The sequence below is a fragment of the Parasteatoda tepidariorum genome, chromosome 4, assembly GCF_982258835.1.
Source record: "Parasteatoda tepidariorum strain Cologne lab strain chromosome 4, Ptep-v5.0, whole genome shotgun sequence".
NCBI lineage: Eukaryota > Metazoa > Arthropoda > Arachnida > Araneae > Theridiidae > Parasteatoda > Parasteatoda tepidariorum.
Genome location: NC_141758.1, coordinates 95,491,108 through 95,509,398, shown reverse-complemented (window position 1 = coordinate 95,509,398; position 18,291 = coordinate 95,491,108). Strand labels below are relative to the sequence as shown.

General features: G+C 30.3%; 1 protein-coding gene across 1 annotated transcript; it reads right to left on the bottom strand.

The window, feature by feature from the left end:
* Positions 1–857: 857 nt before the first annotated feature.
* LOC107443717 (ras-related C3 botulinum toxin substrate 1) lies at positions 858–15,846 on the bottom strand. The gene is made up of 5 exons (XM_087161741.1): positions 15,446–15,846; positions 12,090–12,161; positions 9,095–9,212; positions 7,670–7,732; positions 858–1,534 (listed from the first exon to the last, which is right to left on the bottom strand). The coding sequence occupies exons 1-5, from the start codon at positions 15,478–15,480 to the stop codon at positions 1,244–1,246; spliced, it is 579 nt and encodes a 192-aa protein (XP_087017867.1). The 5' UTR covers positions 15,481–15,846; the 3' UTR covers positions 858–1,243.
* Between the last annotated feature and the right edge of the window lie 2,445 nt (positions 15,847–18,291).

Below are 18,291 nucleotides of genomic sequence, written 5' to 3'. Positions count from 1 at the left end.
TAAATTCAAAAATAGCATAACGATAATTATAACTAAATAGTTTTTAAGCTTCAAAATGAAGGGTTGAGCACCCTTAAATATTACTGCGGAAGCGTCAGCCATCTGCGCAGTCTGTTTGTGCCCATCATTTATACAGTTAACAGTCCTCCCCAAAAGCACAGAATACTGTAGAACGCCCAAACGACGTAATACAAAATGGTAAGTATTGCTAAATACTGTGAGGATATTTCAAAACCTCGCTCACATGTGAGGGCTACTCGGTATAATATTTGTCAGAACTCAAACCAGGGGTCTGTCCAGGGTAAATTTACTACTGTTTGGTGGTACCTTCACAAATTCAACTTTAGGAAAAACGGCAGTTTCAGAAAATACTTTATAAAAAGCAAGTTCTAATGCAAACTTCGTTCTCCTTGCAATCTATGGGAAAAGAACTTTTCTGGCAGCTGTCTTTTACGAAAACGTAGCACGTGCTTGGTCAGATAGTGTAATGTGGTATGCCTAACTAGTCGCTTTTGCCATATCAAAGCGAGCTTTTTTTTTATAAATAAAACGATGCGCCCCCTATAAACATCACAGGAAGTCAAAATTCGAACATAATTATAAACATTCGAGCATTATCTTAAACACTATTGTAAATTTATTCTAACAAAACTTTATTTTTCATGAAAATTTTTTTCTTTTTTTTTCTGTGAGCCTTTTCCTGTGAAAATTTCTGTGAAACTTTTTTTTTGTCCTCAAAATGAAAATAACTTTTAGTGTTAGTATTGTTAAATGCATATTTTTAATGAATTCAAGTTGAAATTTAACTATAGACAATGATGGGAAAAAATATATAGAAACTTTCCAGTCATAAATAATTTTTATTTTTAGTGACAACTTTTGAAAATAGTTTCTTATTTTACCATATTCTGGTGTTGATTTTTAATTTTTACAAATTAATGTCTAAATTTTCACAAAATAGGTACCCCTCAAAAAAAACCTAGACAGACCCCTGCAAACGTTAACGTAATAAAACGAAAGGACACCTGTTTAGCTCTTCACTGCAAGATGAATAAAACAAAAAAAAAAAACTGGATTAAATTTTACAGTTAATTATTATTGAAAGCGGAGCATCATTAGTTTCTACAGAAAATATATGTAAATATACATAAAAGTTAACAAACTCGATGATTGCAAAAATATAGTTAAATAAGCCTTAACAACAGAACAGTTTCTTTTTTAAATTTGGTTTAGAGCGGCAATGTTACAGGAGAATGCAATGTTTCCTCTTTTTAGGTTTGGGTTGGGGGCAGAGGACGGCACGTATAGCTTCGTCGAATACATTTTTTAGGCCCTTTTGAGTGAGTGCAGAACATTCAAGGTATTTAACGGCCCCGATCTCTTTGGCCATGGCCAGTCCTTGTGGGTAGGTGATGGGTGCGAGCTTCCGTTCCTTTAATTTCTCAATAGTCTCTTTGTCTTCTCTTAAATCTAGCTTCGTACCCACTAGGATGATCGGCGTATTCGGGCAATGGTGACTCACTTCAGGATACCACTGGAAGAAAATAAAAAATCACTATTAAATTATTCCATAATACTAATACAGTATATGTACATAGCTGCCAACATGAATAGGAAAAAATTCAGTAGGATTTTAAAATAAGAGAAATTTTACTACTAGTGAACCGTCTGCGGACTCAGTAATGTGTCCACTATAACCGATGGTTCACTATATCCAAATTTTTTGAAGAATATTTTTTGCATAAGACAGTTGAATGATTGAAAATTGGCTTTGCAATTTTGCATAAGTTATTTAAAAAATTATTAACTAATTAACAGATAACAAAGTAAAAATTGATGGAAAAAGTAATTACGTCGCTAAATATTAGTTTTATTTTCACTTTTTATGAAAAAAATGTGTGATTTTTGATTGAACACAATTTGATTTTAAATTGAGTTCATCAATTTTCTTATCTACAATGTGCAAAGAATGCAAGATTTTTACATTTTGAACAAGATTTCGAACCATCTTAACAAAGCATCTTCTACGTATTCTCTTTCAGCTCCACGCAGTTTTTTCGATGAAACAATGTTTTTCTCATATGCCGCAAGAATTGCACTTAGATTTTTCCAAATATTTGAAACTATAGATTTTGACAAGGAAAATTCCTTACACAGTGTCGATTGATTGGTTCCATCATCAATATGCTTTACAATTTTAACTTTGTCCTCTATCGAAAACGTTTTTCTCTTTAGAGAATTTGCCATTTTCACTGCTTTTGAAATAAAAACCTTGTCTCAAATAGATAATGTAAGAATATGAAGAGAGCAGCTGTAGAATGAGTTAAATTGTTCCCCTTCTTGATTGTCAAGGGGTGATTTGTAAAGAATATGGTTTGAACAGATAAGAAAATTTCAAAAATTCAGCAGGTGGCCAAGTTAACTAGTTGTAGAGCAAGCTTGGGGAAAAGAGATGAAGCGAGGCTTGTCAGGGAGGGAGGAGTATAAGATAAATGATCTGTTTGACATTTATTACAGTATAGTTAAAAGTGATAAGCATAAAGAAAAGTAATATGACACATTTTATAGGAATGCATTCATTTTCAGTCCCAACACCTACAAGTTTAAAGATGGAGGACTGAAAAAGATATTTAAAGAAATGAAATTTGAGTCCACTATAACCGAGTTTCCAAGTTCTAAGCTGTTCACTATAAGCGTTAAAAATAACATTATTTAAATAGGAATACGGACGGGACCGCTAAAAAAGTTCACTACATCCGAGTGTTCACTATATCCCAGGTTCACTATAGCGGGGTTCGACTGTATAATTGTTACATAACCATACCTCCCAACATTGGGGGAATAAAATAACGGAGATATTACTAGTAACATTTTTAAAGCTACAGGTAAAGTTTTGATACATCATGTATAATCATAAGTCAAAATTGGAAAAGATTACATTAAGTAAAATACAGGAGTCTTCGTTAAAAAAACAGGAGATTTGGCAGGTATGTAGCGATTACAAACAGCTGTAACTATATAATGAAAAATAATGTATCGATAAAATTAACATAGAATGTAGATGGAACTTCAAAATTTCTTTAATTAAGGTACAGTGAAGCAGGATCCTGAAGCCATGATCATGTGAGTTCATTAGTGAAAATGGAGAGTTCACTAATGAACATTCTGCGCGGTAGAATGTAACAACTGTCATTCTGTTATCACAGTGCAGAGAAGATTTTGCCAGTATTACAATTGTATGTGCCTCCCATGCCCAAAACAATTGAAGAATTCAAAGAATGCATTGGTAATGGCCATATGGCAGAATCGCAGCGATATTGTCGCAGAATGTTACAGAATTCTTGCAGAAATATTTTTCTTTTGAAAAAAGTTATTAAAAAAATTACTTTTCTTTACAACAGAAATTTACACCTAATATTTGAATAATGCATTTAGATAATCACTTTTTGATACGGTCAATTTATGCCGATAGTATCTTAAATTAATGTAATGTTTTGATTACATTTTTGGCATTTATTGATTTTCACCTGGATTTTAAATACCCTGATATATTTCAAACAATATGATGGAAAATTCAAATCGTGCATTTGAGTATTTACTTTTTAAGGCAATAATTCTATTGAATTTTTTGCAAATATTTCTATTGATTTCTCCATAGTTTTCAAATCTGATTTATTTTAGACAATATTATTTATTACAACAACCTAATCTCGAAACATGCATTTGAGAAGTCAGATTCGTGCGATTTCGTCAATCTTTTTTTCAACAATTACTACTACGGATTTCATTATTTTTATTTTTTTTATTGCGATGATTATTTACAAAAAACGTAGAAGGAAATAATTTGCGCTCCCCCCCCCCCTTCCCAACAAAATGCGAGAATATCCCCCATAATATTAGAATAAAAAATTATTAATGTTCAATTAAAAAAAATTATATAGCTTGTTTTGTAAACACAGTACTTTTGTTATTTTAAATAGGTAACATATATGTTTATTATTATTAAAAGTATCTTGCAGAAAGATATTAGTGTTAGAGAGTTTTTTTTACAGATAGCTCCAAAAAAACTCTGCCATGAGAGTAATGAGCTTGCATCGGTGACTGCACAAATGCTTCACAATGTATGGCGTGAAATGGACTACCGACTAGATGTGTCTGTGTGACCAATTGAAGTCGCATAGTAAATGTGTGACACACGTATACAAAATTCTGAAGTTCCTTAAACATTCTGTGGAAATTTTATCGACAAATTTTTTTTCCATTAAATAGTAATCACTATGTTCATTTCGAATTACTCTGTATAATGAAATTGCTTTTACTGTTTGTTTCAAATTATATCTCCTAAAATAAATTTTTAAAAAAATATATCTCTCTCAGACATAATTGTGAGCCAAACTCAAAAAACCTGAAAATTTCTCGAATAATATCATTACTGAAGAATTTCATAAAATTAATGTATTTGTAAATTGAAATCCTTGATATTTTCAAAATATGAAATTCATTATAAATTACATGCAGCATAATTTAAATGAGTAGTTATGAATAACCTTACTCTTATCTCTAATCACATTTTTTATTATATAAACTAGAGGGCTCCGCCCCATGCTCGCTGACGCTCGCCAACCCCCGGAGAATTGCTTCGCAATTCTTGCTTGGTTTGCTTCGCAAAACCAAGAATGCTTTGATTTCATATATTTCAATATTAAACTGAATATTAACTGTTATCATCGAAAAGAATTAATTTTCTTAAATGCAGAATAAGCAGTGTGTCAATATCAATGTCACTTTTTTTCGTTGACTACAGTTCCTTCTATGTCCTATTTGTTCTCTAAATGAGCCAAAATTGTCAGAAATTAACATCAATGTGCAGATATAATCTTAATATGAAACTTGTTTAAAAAAAATGATAATCACAATAATACAGACTTTGTCCCAAAGAAATGAATATATTTTTAACACATTTAATTCAATATATATATATATATATATATATATATATATGCAAACACTATAATATTTTTCAATAAGCAATATTGTTAAGAACAGGGTAATTTTTAAAAAAATATTTTAATAATATTCAGCAAAATAACTATAAATGAAAACATTAATTTTGCGGAATTAAAATAAACAATGCACCAATAGCATTTTCTTTACGCTAAATACATTTATAAATTTGACATTATATATATATGTTATAATATTTCTCTATATACAATATTGTTAATGACAGGATCATCTTTAATAAATATTTTAATGTTCTCCTTCGTTGTGCATCTTGACAATGCCACATATAATTGACCATGAGAAAAAATAGGCCGTTCAATATATAGCCCAACTTTATCGAAGGTTTGGCCCTGGGCCTTATTAATTGTTAAGGCATAAGCTAATCTAACAGGAAATTGTCGTCGATAAAGCACAAATGGTAAGGAAGAATTACTTGATAATGTATTTAATTCTATTCTTGGAAGATTGACAATACTACCATTTTTATTACCAGTAGCAATTTGGCAAGTCAATACTCTTTTCCCTATTTTAAGAACAGTCAATCGAGTTCCATTGCAAAGGCCATCAACAATAGATATGTTCCTGATCAGCATTACAATGCATCCAACTTTTAATTTGAGCTGATGAGGTGGCAGTCCCGGGAGATTTATGGAGTTTAAATATTCAATAGAATACCTTAAAGTAGCTTCTTCTTCTCTCCCGTCTGATTTATCTACTCCATATAGTGTGGCCTTATCAATACTATAACTTATAACCTCTTCACCTGGCACACGTGATAAAATATTTTCATTAACTTTGTTAACTTCATCATTTTGCGGTGATAATATGATGTGATTAATGAAGTTAGTATTAAGACAATCGATTTTTTCAAAAAACCAAGAAATGATATCTTTACAATAAAGATCAGGAGTGCTTGCATCAAGATGTAAAAGTTCTCCATTGCCAATTGTCAACAACCAATTGGCAAATTCTTGGTTACCAGCTTTAACTCTCATATTAATTGTCAAATGGAGGATTTCAAAAAATGGCCAAAGAAAAGAGTATTTTACAGTTTCATTAATAACCTGCATATGTGTAGCTTTTTTAACGACAGGTAACACTTGTCGAAAATCTCCACCTAAAATGATTATCTTACCACCAAATGGTATCTCATTAGCTAGAAGATCACGAAAAGTTCTATCGATCATTTCTATTGTTTTTCTGGGAATCATACTTGCTTCGTCCCATATAATAACCTCAACGTTTTTTAAGCGAATCTTATCACATTTTTTTAAAATACAAATCCCATCGTCACTTAGATCAATAGGCAGATTAAAAAATCTGTGTGAAGTAGTTCCAGATGGAAGTAACATTGACGCAATGCCAGTCCAAGCTACACAAGCAACTTTCATGCTCTTTGACACAAAATAATGATATAATCCTTTATATAGGAAGGTTTTGCCAGTTCCTCCTGGACCATCGATAAAAAACAAAGTTTGCTGATTTGATGATTCATCGGAGACAGACTTTATTATTCTTTGAAAAATGAACAGTTGATCTTCGTTTGATAGGTAACAATTTCGATAAATCACCAGCAAACTCATGTTGTTTTGATTTTAAAATAGGTGGATTAGGATTTTGGTCCATATCATTGTCAACATTGCGAAAGCGAATTGGTACAGTGTGCATTCCAACCACATTTTCTGTATTTACAGGTCTGGTTTGATGTGGGCAAATGAAAGTCGATGTTGTTGCGACTGTGTAGCAATTACACACATTCTCTTTTAGCTCAACCTTTGTTAGTTTAACTTTTTTTTTGTTAGTTGAATCACCATTAGGTTGTATAAGCAAAAGAGCATTATTTTCTTCTATACTATGAAGTTTACGTTTTTCCCGCTTTCGCATTGAGTTGCGACTTTTTAATAATGTTAGGTCTTTTCTTTTTAGGCATTACTTGTAAATAAACAAATCGAATTAAGATTTAAAACCAGATTAAACTTACGAATTAACGTTTTAGAAAACAAATAATCAGATTAATCAATATATCAATACGAAATAAGTTGAGATGTTGTAAAACTGAAGAATGAAATTCTAACTATTTTGTGATTGGTTGCATCTCTGAAAAAGAAAATTCAGACTTGTAAATCGCTTTTTTAAGCTTGCCGTTTTCAGACATGTGATTGGCTGTTGTGAACGGCGGTTATTCTTCATTATTAACTGCAAAATCGTGCTTTAAAACTAAAATAAATAAAAATTTAAAATTATGTAAAAGATTTGAATGCCCTAAATGTCTTCCCTGAAAGATTCTGAATGAATTGATTCCTTAATCTTAGATTTTCATCACGTAGTTAAAAAGTTTTTCAGGGGACAAAATTAACTGCAAAAACTTTTTTTTAGAATAGAGAGACATATAACTACAATTTTCCTAAAAAAAAGAGCAACAGTTTGAATTGAAAAAATAGAGAAAAATTTAAACAAGTTTTTCTTTTTTTTTCTTTCTCTTTCATTATTTCAGAGTTTACTTAAAATTTTGCATATACCTATGAAAGACTTGGAGACAGAATTTTCAGTTAATTTTTAATTAATGATAGCCAAACTGACATATAAATGATCATGATTGCATCAAGACAAATATATTCAAATGCATGAACATAAAAGCATTGGGGAACTAATAAAACAAATATACCTTTGCTCTAACATTTTCAAATGAAGCTGGATTAACTAGAGAAAAACAGATCAGGAATACATCCTATACAAGAAAAATTACACCATCATTAACATAAAAAATACAATTAAATTATTGATGAAAAATTTAAACGAGTAGATTATCTAAACATTAATTAAGCTATTTCCCCTTTAAAAGCAAAACTTAACAAATGTTTTCAAATTTCTTTACGACATGGTACTTTGCAAACATGGAATATTTAACAATTTTGGCAAACTAAAGATAAAATGGCCAATTCAATTAGTTATTCTTAGTACAAGTTAACATTTAATTCTGCAAATGAAATACTTAAATTCGAGAGGTTTGGAGAAAATATTATTTACTATTTTATTTTAATAGTAAGATTTAATAATGTGTCATGTAACAAGAAAAAACCAATATGAGAGGACATCCCCCCCCCCTCCTTCAAAGCACATTTTTCATACTGAATATTATTGACAAAATGCTTAATCAAATGATTTTATTTTAATTTTATAACAGTCGTTGAACAGCCGACTCAATTTTTCGGGCTTACGATTACTAATGTTCAACTCTGTAGCCTTTTAATTTTGAACCAATACAGAAGACAAGGGAACTCTTCATGGAGAAATGTCTCTTCATAGAGTACTTTTTAATGGAACTAACCCGCATTTGCATCACACGCGGAGAAAAACCGTGAAAACCTCCCACAGTTAGCCTGATGGCAATGAAATTCTAACCCATGATCAGTCTACCACTGAGGATATTTTACCTCAGCACTGTGGTTGGTGCGAGTCGGGTACGAAATTCTTATCAACCAGCTATCACTGGAATCTAAACCCGGTTCACCTCATTTGAAGACGAACCTGGTTCAAATCCCAGCAATGCCTGAAACATCTAAATAGATTCATATTTCAATTCCAAGAAGTTTATTTTTAATTTTTTTCAGTAGTTATCGGTTATCGGAACTCAGTGCTTCAGCTGATTTACTGTCAATCTGAATTCCAGGAACACACCAAAGTGAAAATTATGGGTCCTGCGGTAAAAAAATCAGTATCTGAAATTTTAAATGAGGAACATATAATTAATATACATATATACATATATATATATATATATATATATATATATATATATATATATATATATATATATATATTCAGAAGGCAAAACAGCTAAGGGTTCGTTATATGGTGCTTGCAATGGTTGATTTACCGCAGCATGACACAAGAAAAATTGAGAACATTTATATAATTGTGGATGCATGAATAATGTCAGAAACAATGGCATTTATCTCCTCCTATCTAACAAAAAAATTTATTCATATTTAAAAATTTGTATAAGAATGATAAATCAATCAAAGACTTATTAGTTGAAGTATAAAATTAATTTGTATTGGTTGAACAAAGAAAGAAAGTTTGAAATTACCGTTTGAGGATATGATAGAGGTCTTAATCTGTCATAATCTTCCTGACCAGCAGTATCCCAGAGACCTAGATTGATAGGTTTGCCATCCACCATCACATTGGCAGAATAATTATCAAAGCTGCAACATCATTAAAGTTTAATATTTTACAGAAAATATTTCAAACAATATCTTAACATACGTAAACATATCTTAAACATCGATTCCGATTAAATAAATACAGAATCCCATTTAGGACTCTAAATCGACTGTGACTTGTTGGTCAGGGTTTAATAAATTTAACTTGGACATCCATAAAATAAACCAACAGCAAGTTTCCCAGACAAGAAATTTCTGCAAAGGAGTTGTAAGCAGTTTGGGTTTTTTTTTCATTTTGTGTTTCGATCTGTGTACTTGTCACAAAACTGAATATTTCATAGTTACATTACATATTCTCGGTATAGCAAATTTTCATTTAAATTTACTTTTATGAACATTTATTTAAAAAATATAAAAGGACATGTAAATGGATCAGTGAAAATGTGTACAGGCTAGTTACTGCTTCAAAGGTTCAGTGACTGAATTTTCTTTATTTCTACCCCAGCCAGGCATATATTGCACATTTGACTATATTATTCTTTTTTTTTTATGTCCTCTGAAAGAACAAATACAACAGAAGCATGAATTAGAAAAATATTAGGTTGAAAACAAAATTACAGACTCTTTAACCCTTTTTAAATATTTTTTGCCTTTTATTCAATTTAGGATTTCATTTTCTACTGTTATTAGCATGCTACCATTTACATTATATACTAACACATTCACTAGAAGTTCTAGAATAGAAAAAGAAAATATTGAATAAAGCGAACACTGAAACGGTATTGTGCGCAAAAGAAAAACGGACCAACCCAGATAACTTTCAATCTAATGATTGGATCTTCACGTTCTAGGACTCAATCTTAACGGTTCAAAGATGTTATCTCAAATATGACAATTAACTAATGCAGGCGATATTTTAAATTACGAAATCAAACAAAAAAACACACATTACCTGAATAAGTATACCGCTTTCTCTACGGATTCGGATTTATGACTCCCATAATAAATTATGTAACTGCAGTCTGGGAAGTATGGCTCCAGTCGTTTGATCAGGAGAAAAGCCCAATGTTCTGAGTCCTTAATGTTAATTTCACTTTATGCATATTTTGCGATATTTCGTGAAGTTTTCAAGGGAATTGTAAAATTATGGCAGAGTTATAAGATTCGTTTATCGAAAAATAATTTCATGCAAAAAAATATTATTTTATTTTGTAATAGTTGCAAATATTTTGAATTGTAAGGCGCACAAATTTTTACATCATTTTAAAAAATGCAAATTTAAATGGCGAAATACAAAATTTGAGCAGAATTGGACGAATAGTTCAAGAAATCGAATTTTAAAAACATGAATTTTTCAAAGTTCGATTTCTCACGAACTATACATCTGAATTTGCTCAAATCTTGTATTTTGCCATTTAAAATTACATTCTTTAAAATGATGTAAAACATTGTACATCTTACAATTAAAATTTTTTCGACTATTATGAAATAAAATAATAAAAAATATAAGATACTTACTAAAACTTACATTTTGCATGGAATTCTTTTTGTATTCATAAATGCCTACAAAATTTTTTAAAGTCTTTTTATAAATTCTCAAGATATGGAGAAACACCCACAAAGTGAAACTAACATTAAGGGATCCAAACTTTGAACCGCTCTCCTGAACAAATTATTAAGACCGAATATCCCAGATTGCGGCTGCTCCTTATATTTCAGGAGTCAGAGATTTGAATCCGTTGAAAAAAAATAATATATGTTTTTGTGTCTGATATCGTAACTTAATTAATAGTTTGCACCAATTAATTAGCATATTTGAAGGAATCACTAAGATCGACACTTTTGAAAATCAGTACGTGAAAATCTTGTCATTAGAACAAAAGTAAAGAGACAAAAAAAATTTTTGCTAAAATAAAATAGCTGTGATTAATCGGGGTACGTAGCCAAATTTTTGAACAAAAATTAAACACCTCTCAAGCACTCATAAAATATTTTTAAACTTGTTATTTTTAAAAAATATATGTGCAGGGATATTTCTGCATTGTAATCTGTTGCAACTACAAATGCCAAGGTGAAAAATAGATTTTAAACTTGAAATTTTTTAAAAAAAAGAAAAAAACCTATAGATGTTTGCCTGGGGGTGGCCACTACTCAAGTAGGTTCATTTCTATAATAGCTTTTTTTCTGTTTCTCGAGGGATGATGCCAGGAAGTTGCCAAAACTTGATTATTTTGCCACAGATCATGATACGGAAATCACCCCCAAATATAATTAGGATATGAGCACTAATAAAAATTATTTCTTCCTATTATTGAAAGTTCATATATATATATAATCCTTCAAAAATAGGAAGAAATTTTTTTTATTAGTGCGCACATCCTAATAATATTATTGTGATTGAAGGAATTGTGAAAACAGGGGATAGAATAGTGTGGGGGAAAAAAACGCTTTTGGTATAATTCATGACAAAAACCGACATGATCTCATTTTGGAAAAGGGAACATAAGAGTAATTTTTAGAAACATCATCATCATAGTTCACCAGGCAGCCCAATAAAGGACCAATGCCTTCCTCTGAGAATTACTCCATAATGACTTCCAATTTATTTTTGATCTTTTTAAAAACAGCCCATGAAAAAAGCACATTTAAGGGCTTTTAAAACACTAAAATGAAAATAAGCATTTTTAAGTACTTTTTAAAAACGCTATGCACCCTATTAATAGTTTTATATAAAAAGTATATCCTGAAAACTTTAACAAAATCAAAATTGTCAAACATCCAACCTTGTCTGACTTCCACGTCTTTTTTTATAAAAAAAAAAATTTCTCTTGATTTTTCTGATTTTAGGTTCAATCTCTGTATATATAGCAACAACTAAAATAAACAAATATGATACAAAGAAAAGAAATAAAAACTTACACAGTAGGTATATATTCTCCAGGAAATGCATTTGTTGTGTAACTGATGAGGAGACAGGTCTTACCAACCGCTCTGGAATATTTTAATAATAAAAATATAAGGAAAAAACGTCAACATTTTTTTCAACAAAAAAAAATAATAGTGAAGGCAGTCAATAATAACAGTAAAACAACAATAAAGGCCTGTTTAGACGATCCAATTTCTTGGACAGAGATTGATTGATATTGATGGAAACTTGTTTTGCCTTGAGCTTGGATCGTGTAAACAATCATCCAAGAACTTGGTCCAACTTCTTGGACGATAGTAGAGCATGTTCTACTTTCCATCCAAGTTTTTTCTCCCTTAACCAATCAGCGTCTTAGGTTTTGTGACGTCAACAAGCAGGCAGCAATTATGTCATTTTGCTGTCTGTTTTCATATATTTTAGTCCAAATAAATTGATTTGTTGCGGCTTATTTGTGTTATTATGATTTTATTTGAATTTATTTAGTAATTTTAAACTTATGTAAGCATTATTTTATAATGTTGAATATCAACAATGCGTATGCGCAAGTTTTTCTTTCGATGAATCAGTGACATTCAAGAACTTGGATAGTGTCGACGAATCATCCAATTTCTTGGACAGAGAAATCCCTCCAATTTCTCGGATTCAAGAACTTGGACCGTGTAAACAGGCCTTTAAACAACAATAACAACAAATAATAATAAAAGTAAATGCAGTCTAAGCAGTAGCAGTATTTTAGCCAATCCATAAAAGCCCCATAAGTATACTTTTAAAATTTAAAAGATGCATTTCAAATGCTAACTTGCAATTTGTGGCAAGATGTTTTTTCACCCACGCTTAAGATAATAAACTCACTCCAATCGCTGATGCTATATAACTTCATCACATTCTTTACGGAAAACAAATGCTAAATATTGAATAAAGTCTTTGCTTTAAGTAAGTAATTTTTGCAAGGTGAGTAATTATTAATTTTAAGTAATTTTTGCATACTTCTAAATAATAATGCTTAAAATTATATATTTTTTTTCAAAAAATTCTTCTGTTACTTTTATTGAATTTCAAGCGAAACAGAGGGGAAATCTCAAGTATTTTATTCTAAAAATTATATTCAATATTTCTGAAAACAAAAAATTCTACAATGATATGCTACTTTAGGTGCATTGTTATTAATCGGCATAAAATAATAAAAGAGCTTCATATTTAAATTGCAAATTAATTATAAGTTACTTGTAACTGAGGGGACAAATAAACTCCGACATATTTGACAAGCACTGTTATTTATGCTAAATTCTGCGATTTGGAAAATCCCTTTTTTGGTAAAATTAACCTTAGGGCCTAATTTATTTATTTTTTTAACTTATCACAATTCAAGATAAAATAAATTATTATAAGACTTTTAAAATTGTAAACACATTTTTATTACAGAGGGGACGTGAATTGTAACAGAGGGGAAGTCTTAAAAACTTGACAAATAGTTAAGGAAAATATCACTGTCAAAAGTTACTCTTTGGTTATTTAAAGTTGGAGTTCGCGGCACTGCTATAATATCTGACATATCAACCTATACTACATCTTTGCAGTTTATATTTGAAAGTTTTTGTTTTCAGGTTTTATAATCATATAATCAAATATATTATACCAAATAGCAAAGATTAAATCCTTTCAAAACTCTATGAAAAATTTAATTTATTAGAAAAACATCTGAAAATAAACCTATACATAAATTAAATAATTTTAAAAATTTTTTTTGCCATAACTCCTATCATAATTTAGAACAAATACACATGTTGCTATAAATGTAGATGTTTAAATTTAAAAGACATATTTTTTTAATAAATGAAAAATCTAGACATATTTTAAACGAACTAATTTGTCAATGTAATTGGTTATTAAGAAAATAAATAGCAACAGTGTAAATTTTATTAAGTTTTATAATTTGTGATAAAAGTTTATTAAAAAGGAGTTTTTATCAAGATCAAATTATTATTAAAAAATTTTTTTTGTATCACTTAAATTTCTTAATTTATGAACATAAAATCAATAAAATTCAAAAATATTTTCAGAAACTTAAAGTAATCATGATGAAATAACTAGTTTCTGATAAACATGGCAGAAAAAATTTTGCTTTTTTTTAAAATTTATGACGACAATCGACACAGCAAAGCAAAAATCTCTTTTTAAAAGATAGAAAATTAAGCACTTTTTACAAACCCCGAATAAAAAAAAAGCACCTTTAAGGGCTTTTAAAAAACATAAATCGAAAATAAGCACCTTTAAGGGCTTTTAAAAAACATAAATCAAAAATAAGCACCTTTAAGGGCTTTTAAAAAACATAAATCAAAAATAAGCACCTTTAAGCATTTTTTAAAAACAGTACACACTCTGATTGTTTATAATTTCAGATAAGCTCCACTCACTTAATTGCAGGAATAAAAAATTTTAAAGCTTCAGAAAGAATTCATAAAGTTAATAATCCTCATTACATTCCAAGAGTATTCAATATAATCTACATCATCACAGAGTATAATGAATTGCTAAAGCTACAGTTTTTTTTCTTCTTTTTTAAAAAAAAAACCAACTTAGCACTAGTACAATGAATCTCAGTCAACTTAATCTCAACTTAAAGTGGATCTTATTGATTAGGTACCAAACTGGCAATAATAATTAAATTACAATCATCAAATTGTTTTTCCAAAAGTGGTCAACTTGCACAAGTATCGCTGTTTCAGGAAATAATTATACTGTTCATGAATTCAACTTATTTAGTCATGCAATATAGAACTCAAATGTCAAAGTCCCTCTGTTAAATTCATAAAGCCACTAATATTCAATATAATTTAAAAAATTATTTAAATTATTCTCACATTATTGATTTGTTTTTAAGTGTTAAAAAAAATAACGACACAGAATGGATATTGACTCTAGCGGAAAAGATAGCATTTGGAAACTTATCAACTGTTTCGAAATAAATAAATCCATTTCAAATAACCATTTAAATTGAAATCAATCTACTTTTCTTGTAAGCCAAGCCAATAAAGAACATTTTACATATAAAAATCGATTGTGAATTAATAATGAACATTATATTTGTAAAAATCGATCTTTTACAATACAAACAATCACAGGTGAATTTTGACATCAGTCCATCTGAAAGTATTAAGTCAACAATTGATAAAAAACATTTACAATCTGATTAAGTAATTAAACAAGAGATCAATATGCACAGCAAATTCCACTATCATAAAGAGTAATTAAGAAAAAAGTGTTAGTTCCGTTTGGAAATAAAACTGAAATTATGAAACTAATTAAGCAGACACAAATACGTCTTTATATGGTAAGATTTGCAACATACCCGTCACCAACCACTACACATTTAATAGCTTGCATTCTTCTTTAGTTTGTTACGAACTTCGACAATTTGATATTTAAATCAACAAATTTAAATAAACCTGACAATGAATAAGTTTTCATGCGGATATACAAATGATAATTTTACACTGCTTGTACTTGAACTCCACCTCTAGGATAGTTTGGAGGGGAAGCAAGATGGCGTTGTTGATGTCCCCTACCCCCAATATTTAATAAAATATTTCGATTTTTTTTCTGTTACAAAATTTTTCTTCCTGCACTCAGAAAAATTCAGTTTTTAATATTAAATGAAACGATTAGAAGAGAAGGTGAAGTTAAAGACCATCTCCAAAGATCGAAACAATTACCCTTTCTTTTAAGGGACATTGCTTAGCAGTTGCTGCTTAGCAGTTGATAGGTAATGGAAAAATCTTATTGGCTACTTTCATCATCGTTATCGCTTAATCGTTATACATGCTTACTAGATTTGGCTACCTTGACTTCTTTTTGGCATTTTATGGTTTTCTGTTAATAAGCACCTGTTCCATCATTTGTTGTTGTAGCCCTTCCATTACAAGTACTGAAAGTGGAACGATTCTTTAAAAAAATATTTTCTTTCGTATTTTTTATATATTTCCTTTTTATTTATTTCCTTTTTTATATTATTAACAGCTCTTATTGTTGCAAATATCCATTGCAGCATTTTTTTTTTAAATTCTTTCTTCTTTTTTTCAGTCCTACAGTGAACTGATCGTAAAGACACGGTTCCAAGTAAAAGACCGAAGTCAAGCATCACTGGATACAGTCAGTATTCAGGTGAGTGACCAATTTGATCAGCCTGCTTTGGAACCGAGGATGTGCGTTATCGGTCCTCGTTATAATGTTCTACCGTAAAATGTTCAACTTCACTCGCAGGTCTTCGAGCTATCAAAGCAGGGGGACCATCACCTCTGCAGAGGATCAAAATTTGCCATTGCATGTTATCTGATCGTCCTCAGGGATGTTTCCCACACAATCGCCAATAGCCCATTGTGCAGATCTAGTGAGACGCAAATAAATACCTACCTTTTTTTTTCGATTTGAAATTTACCAAAATTATTTTGTTTACCATGATAAGTTTTTTTCAATTCTTTACGAGTGCAACGTCCTATTGGGTGCGTTGTGATTTGAGGCGAATCGCTGCTAGCAGAACAACATGTTCAGTTCCTCTGGAGATTTCTTCAGAAGGGCATAGTTACAGCCCTTCCTTATTGTGACTAATTAAATTTGCAAAACAAAATTTTGATATTGTCTCTGATGCCGCTGAACGCAAAATGTGAACTCTTTATTTTAAAGAAGGAACATCCAAAACACATTGAAAGATTATATCTAAATGAATGAACAGAAAAATAAATATGTACCTATATTCTTATTAGACAAAAATTCTAATCTTTAATAAATTGGTTTACTTACTAATTTTAGTGACCTAATATGAAGACTCTATTTAAACTTTACATCCCATAATTTTTAAAATCAAATTATTTCAAGCTTTATACAGAAACATATAATGTTGCACGATTTTGCAGAGCAAGTTCTTTGGCAATAATTTTTATCGAATTTTAATTTTGGATAAAAAAAAAATGTATTTATGAATTATTAATAGTTAATTTTTTCCTTTGATCTTAAAGTTCTAAGTCAGACGCGTAAAACCATTCTGTATACAATTATCATCGAACTATAGATTAAAAAAAAATTATTTTCAAGTACGTTTTTTTTTATAAAATCATAACACTTACTTGCTTCATTAAATTTGGATAATCCCAAAATAAAATATTTTCTGATTTAAAAAATTTATTCTCAAATGATTTAGATTATCATTTCATAACTTTAAGATGACATATCATACTATAAAATTTTATATTTGTTAGGTCCCGATATGAATTTAAATAAATATCTTAAAAACAGAATAACTGAGTTCTAATTTAAATTAATCATTCGAAATTAGTCCCGCAGTGGACTGATCGTTAAGACACGGTTCCCAGCAGGTCACCGAAGTCAAGCATCACTGGCTACGGTCAGTGTGCGGGTGGGTGACCACTTGGATCAGCCTGCGTAGGGACCGAGGGTGTGCGGTACGGGTCCTCGTTAAACTGTGCTACCGTAAGGTGCTCAACTTCGCGTGCAGGTCGTCGGGCTACCGAAGCGGGGGTGCCATCCCCTCCGCAGAGGATCAAAATTGTGATGGCATGTCTTCGGATCATCCTCAGGGATGTTTCCCAGACCGTCGCCAATAGCCCATTGTGCAGCTCTAGTGTGACGTAAATGAACAACAACATTCGAAATTAAAAATTACTTACTGAGAAAATATTAAAAATGTATTAATGATAAACACAAATGATATCATTTCAAGTAACTTTGGTGATCCTTTATTGTTGTTTTCCGAATGATATCTATTTAAAAATATATATTACTTAATAAGGAAGAAGAATATTCTAGAACTGTTACAGTTCTGCTCGTTCTAAAACCCCAATTGTTAATTGCAACGAAGTAGGCAAGGGAATTAAAAGTCTTAATTTTAATTTGCAATGAATTGAACATAAAAAGATTTATTTTACCGTATCTCACATCCGTAACAGAATGTGATCATGAAATCAAAGGTTCTCAGCTCACCGATATGATGCTTGAAGCTCGTTGATAAGGAAATCATTCATGAAAAATTGTTGTTGAAATGTTGGGTGCAGGAGGGGGTCCAGTTTCGAAAGAAAATTTGATGTTTTTGGTTGTTTTGTTAAGATCTTTAGATTTTTCCTTAGGGAAATTATGTTTCCTATTTACTGCTGGAAAAAAAACACGCCTTACCTATCCAGATAT

What these genes read in the sequence shown, in the direction of transcription:
- LOC107443717 (XM_087161741.1), bottom strand. Translation starts at nt 15,480, where the DNA reads ATGCAAGCTATTAAATGTGTAGTGGTTGGTGACGG. An exon ending in TGTGTAGTGGTTGGTGACGG is followed by an intron (nt 12,162 to 15,445) that starts GTATGTTGCAAA and finishes AAAATATTCCAG; the next exon opens with AGCGGTTGGTAAGACCTGTC. An exon ending in TTGAAAATGTTAGAGCAAAG is followed by an intron (nt 1,535 to 7,669) that starts GTATATTTGTTT and finishes ATTTTCTTCCAG; the next exon opens with TGGTATCCTGAAGTGAGTCA.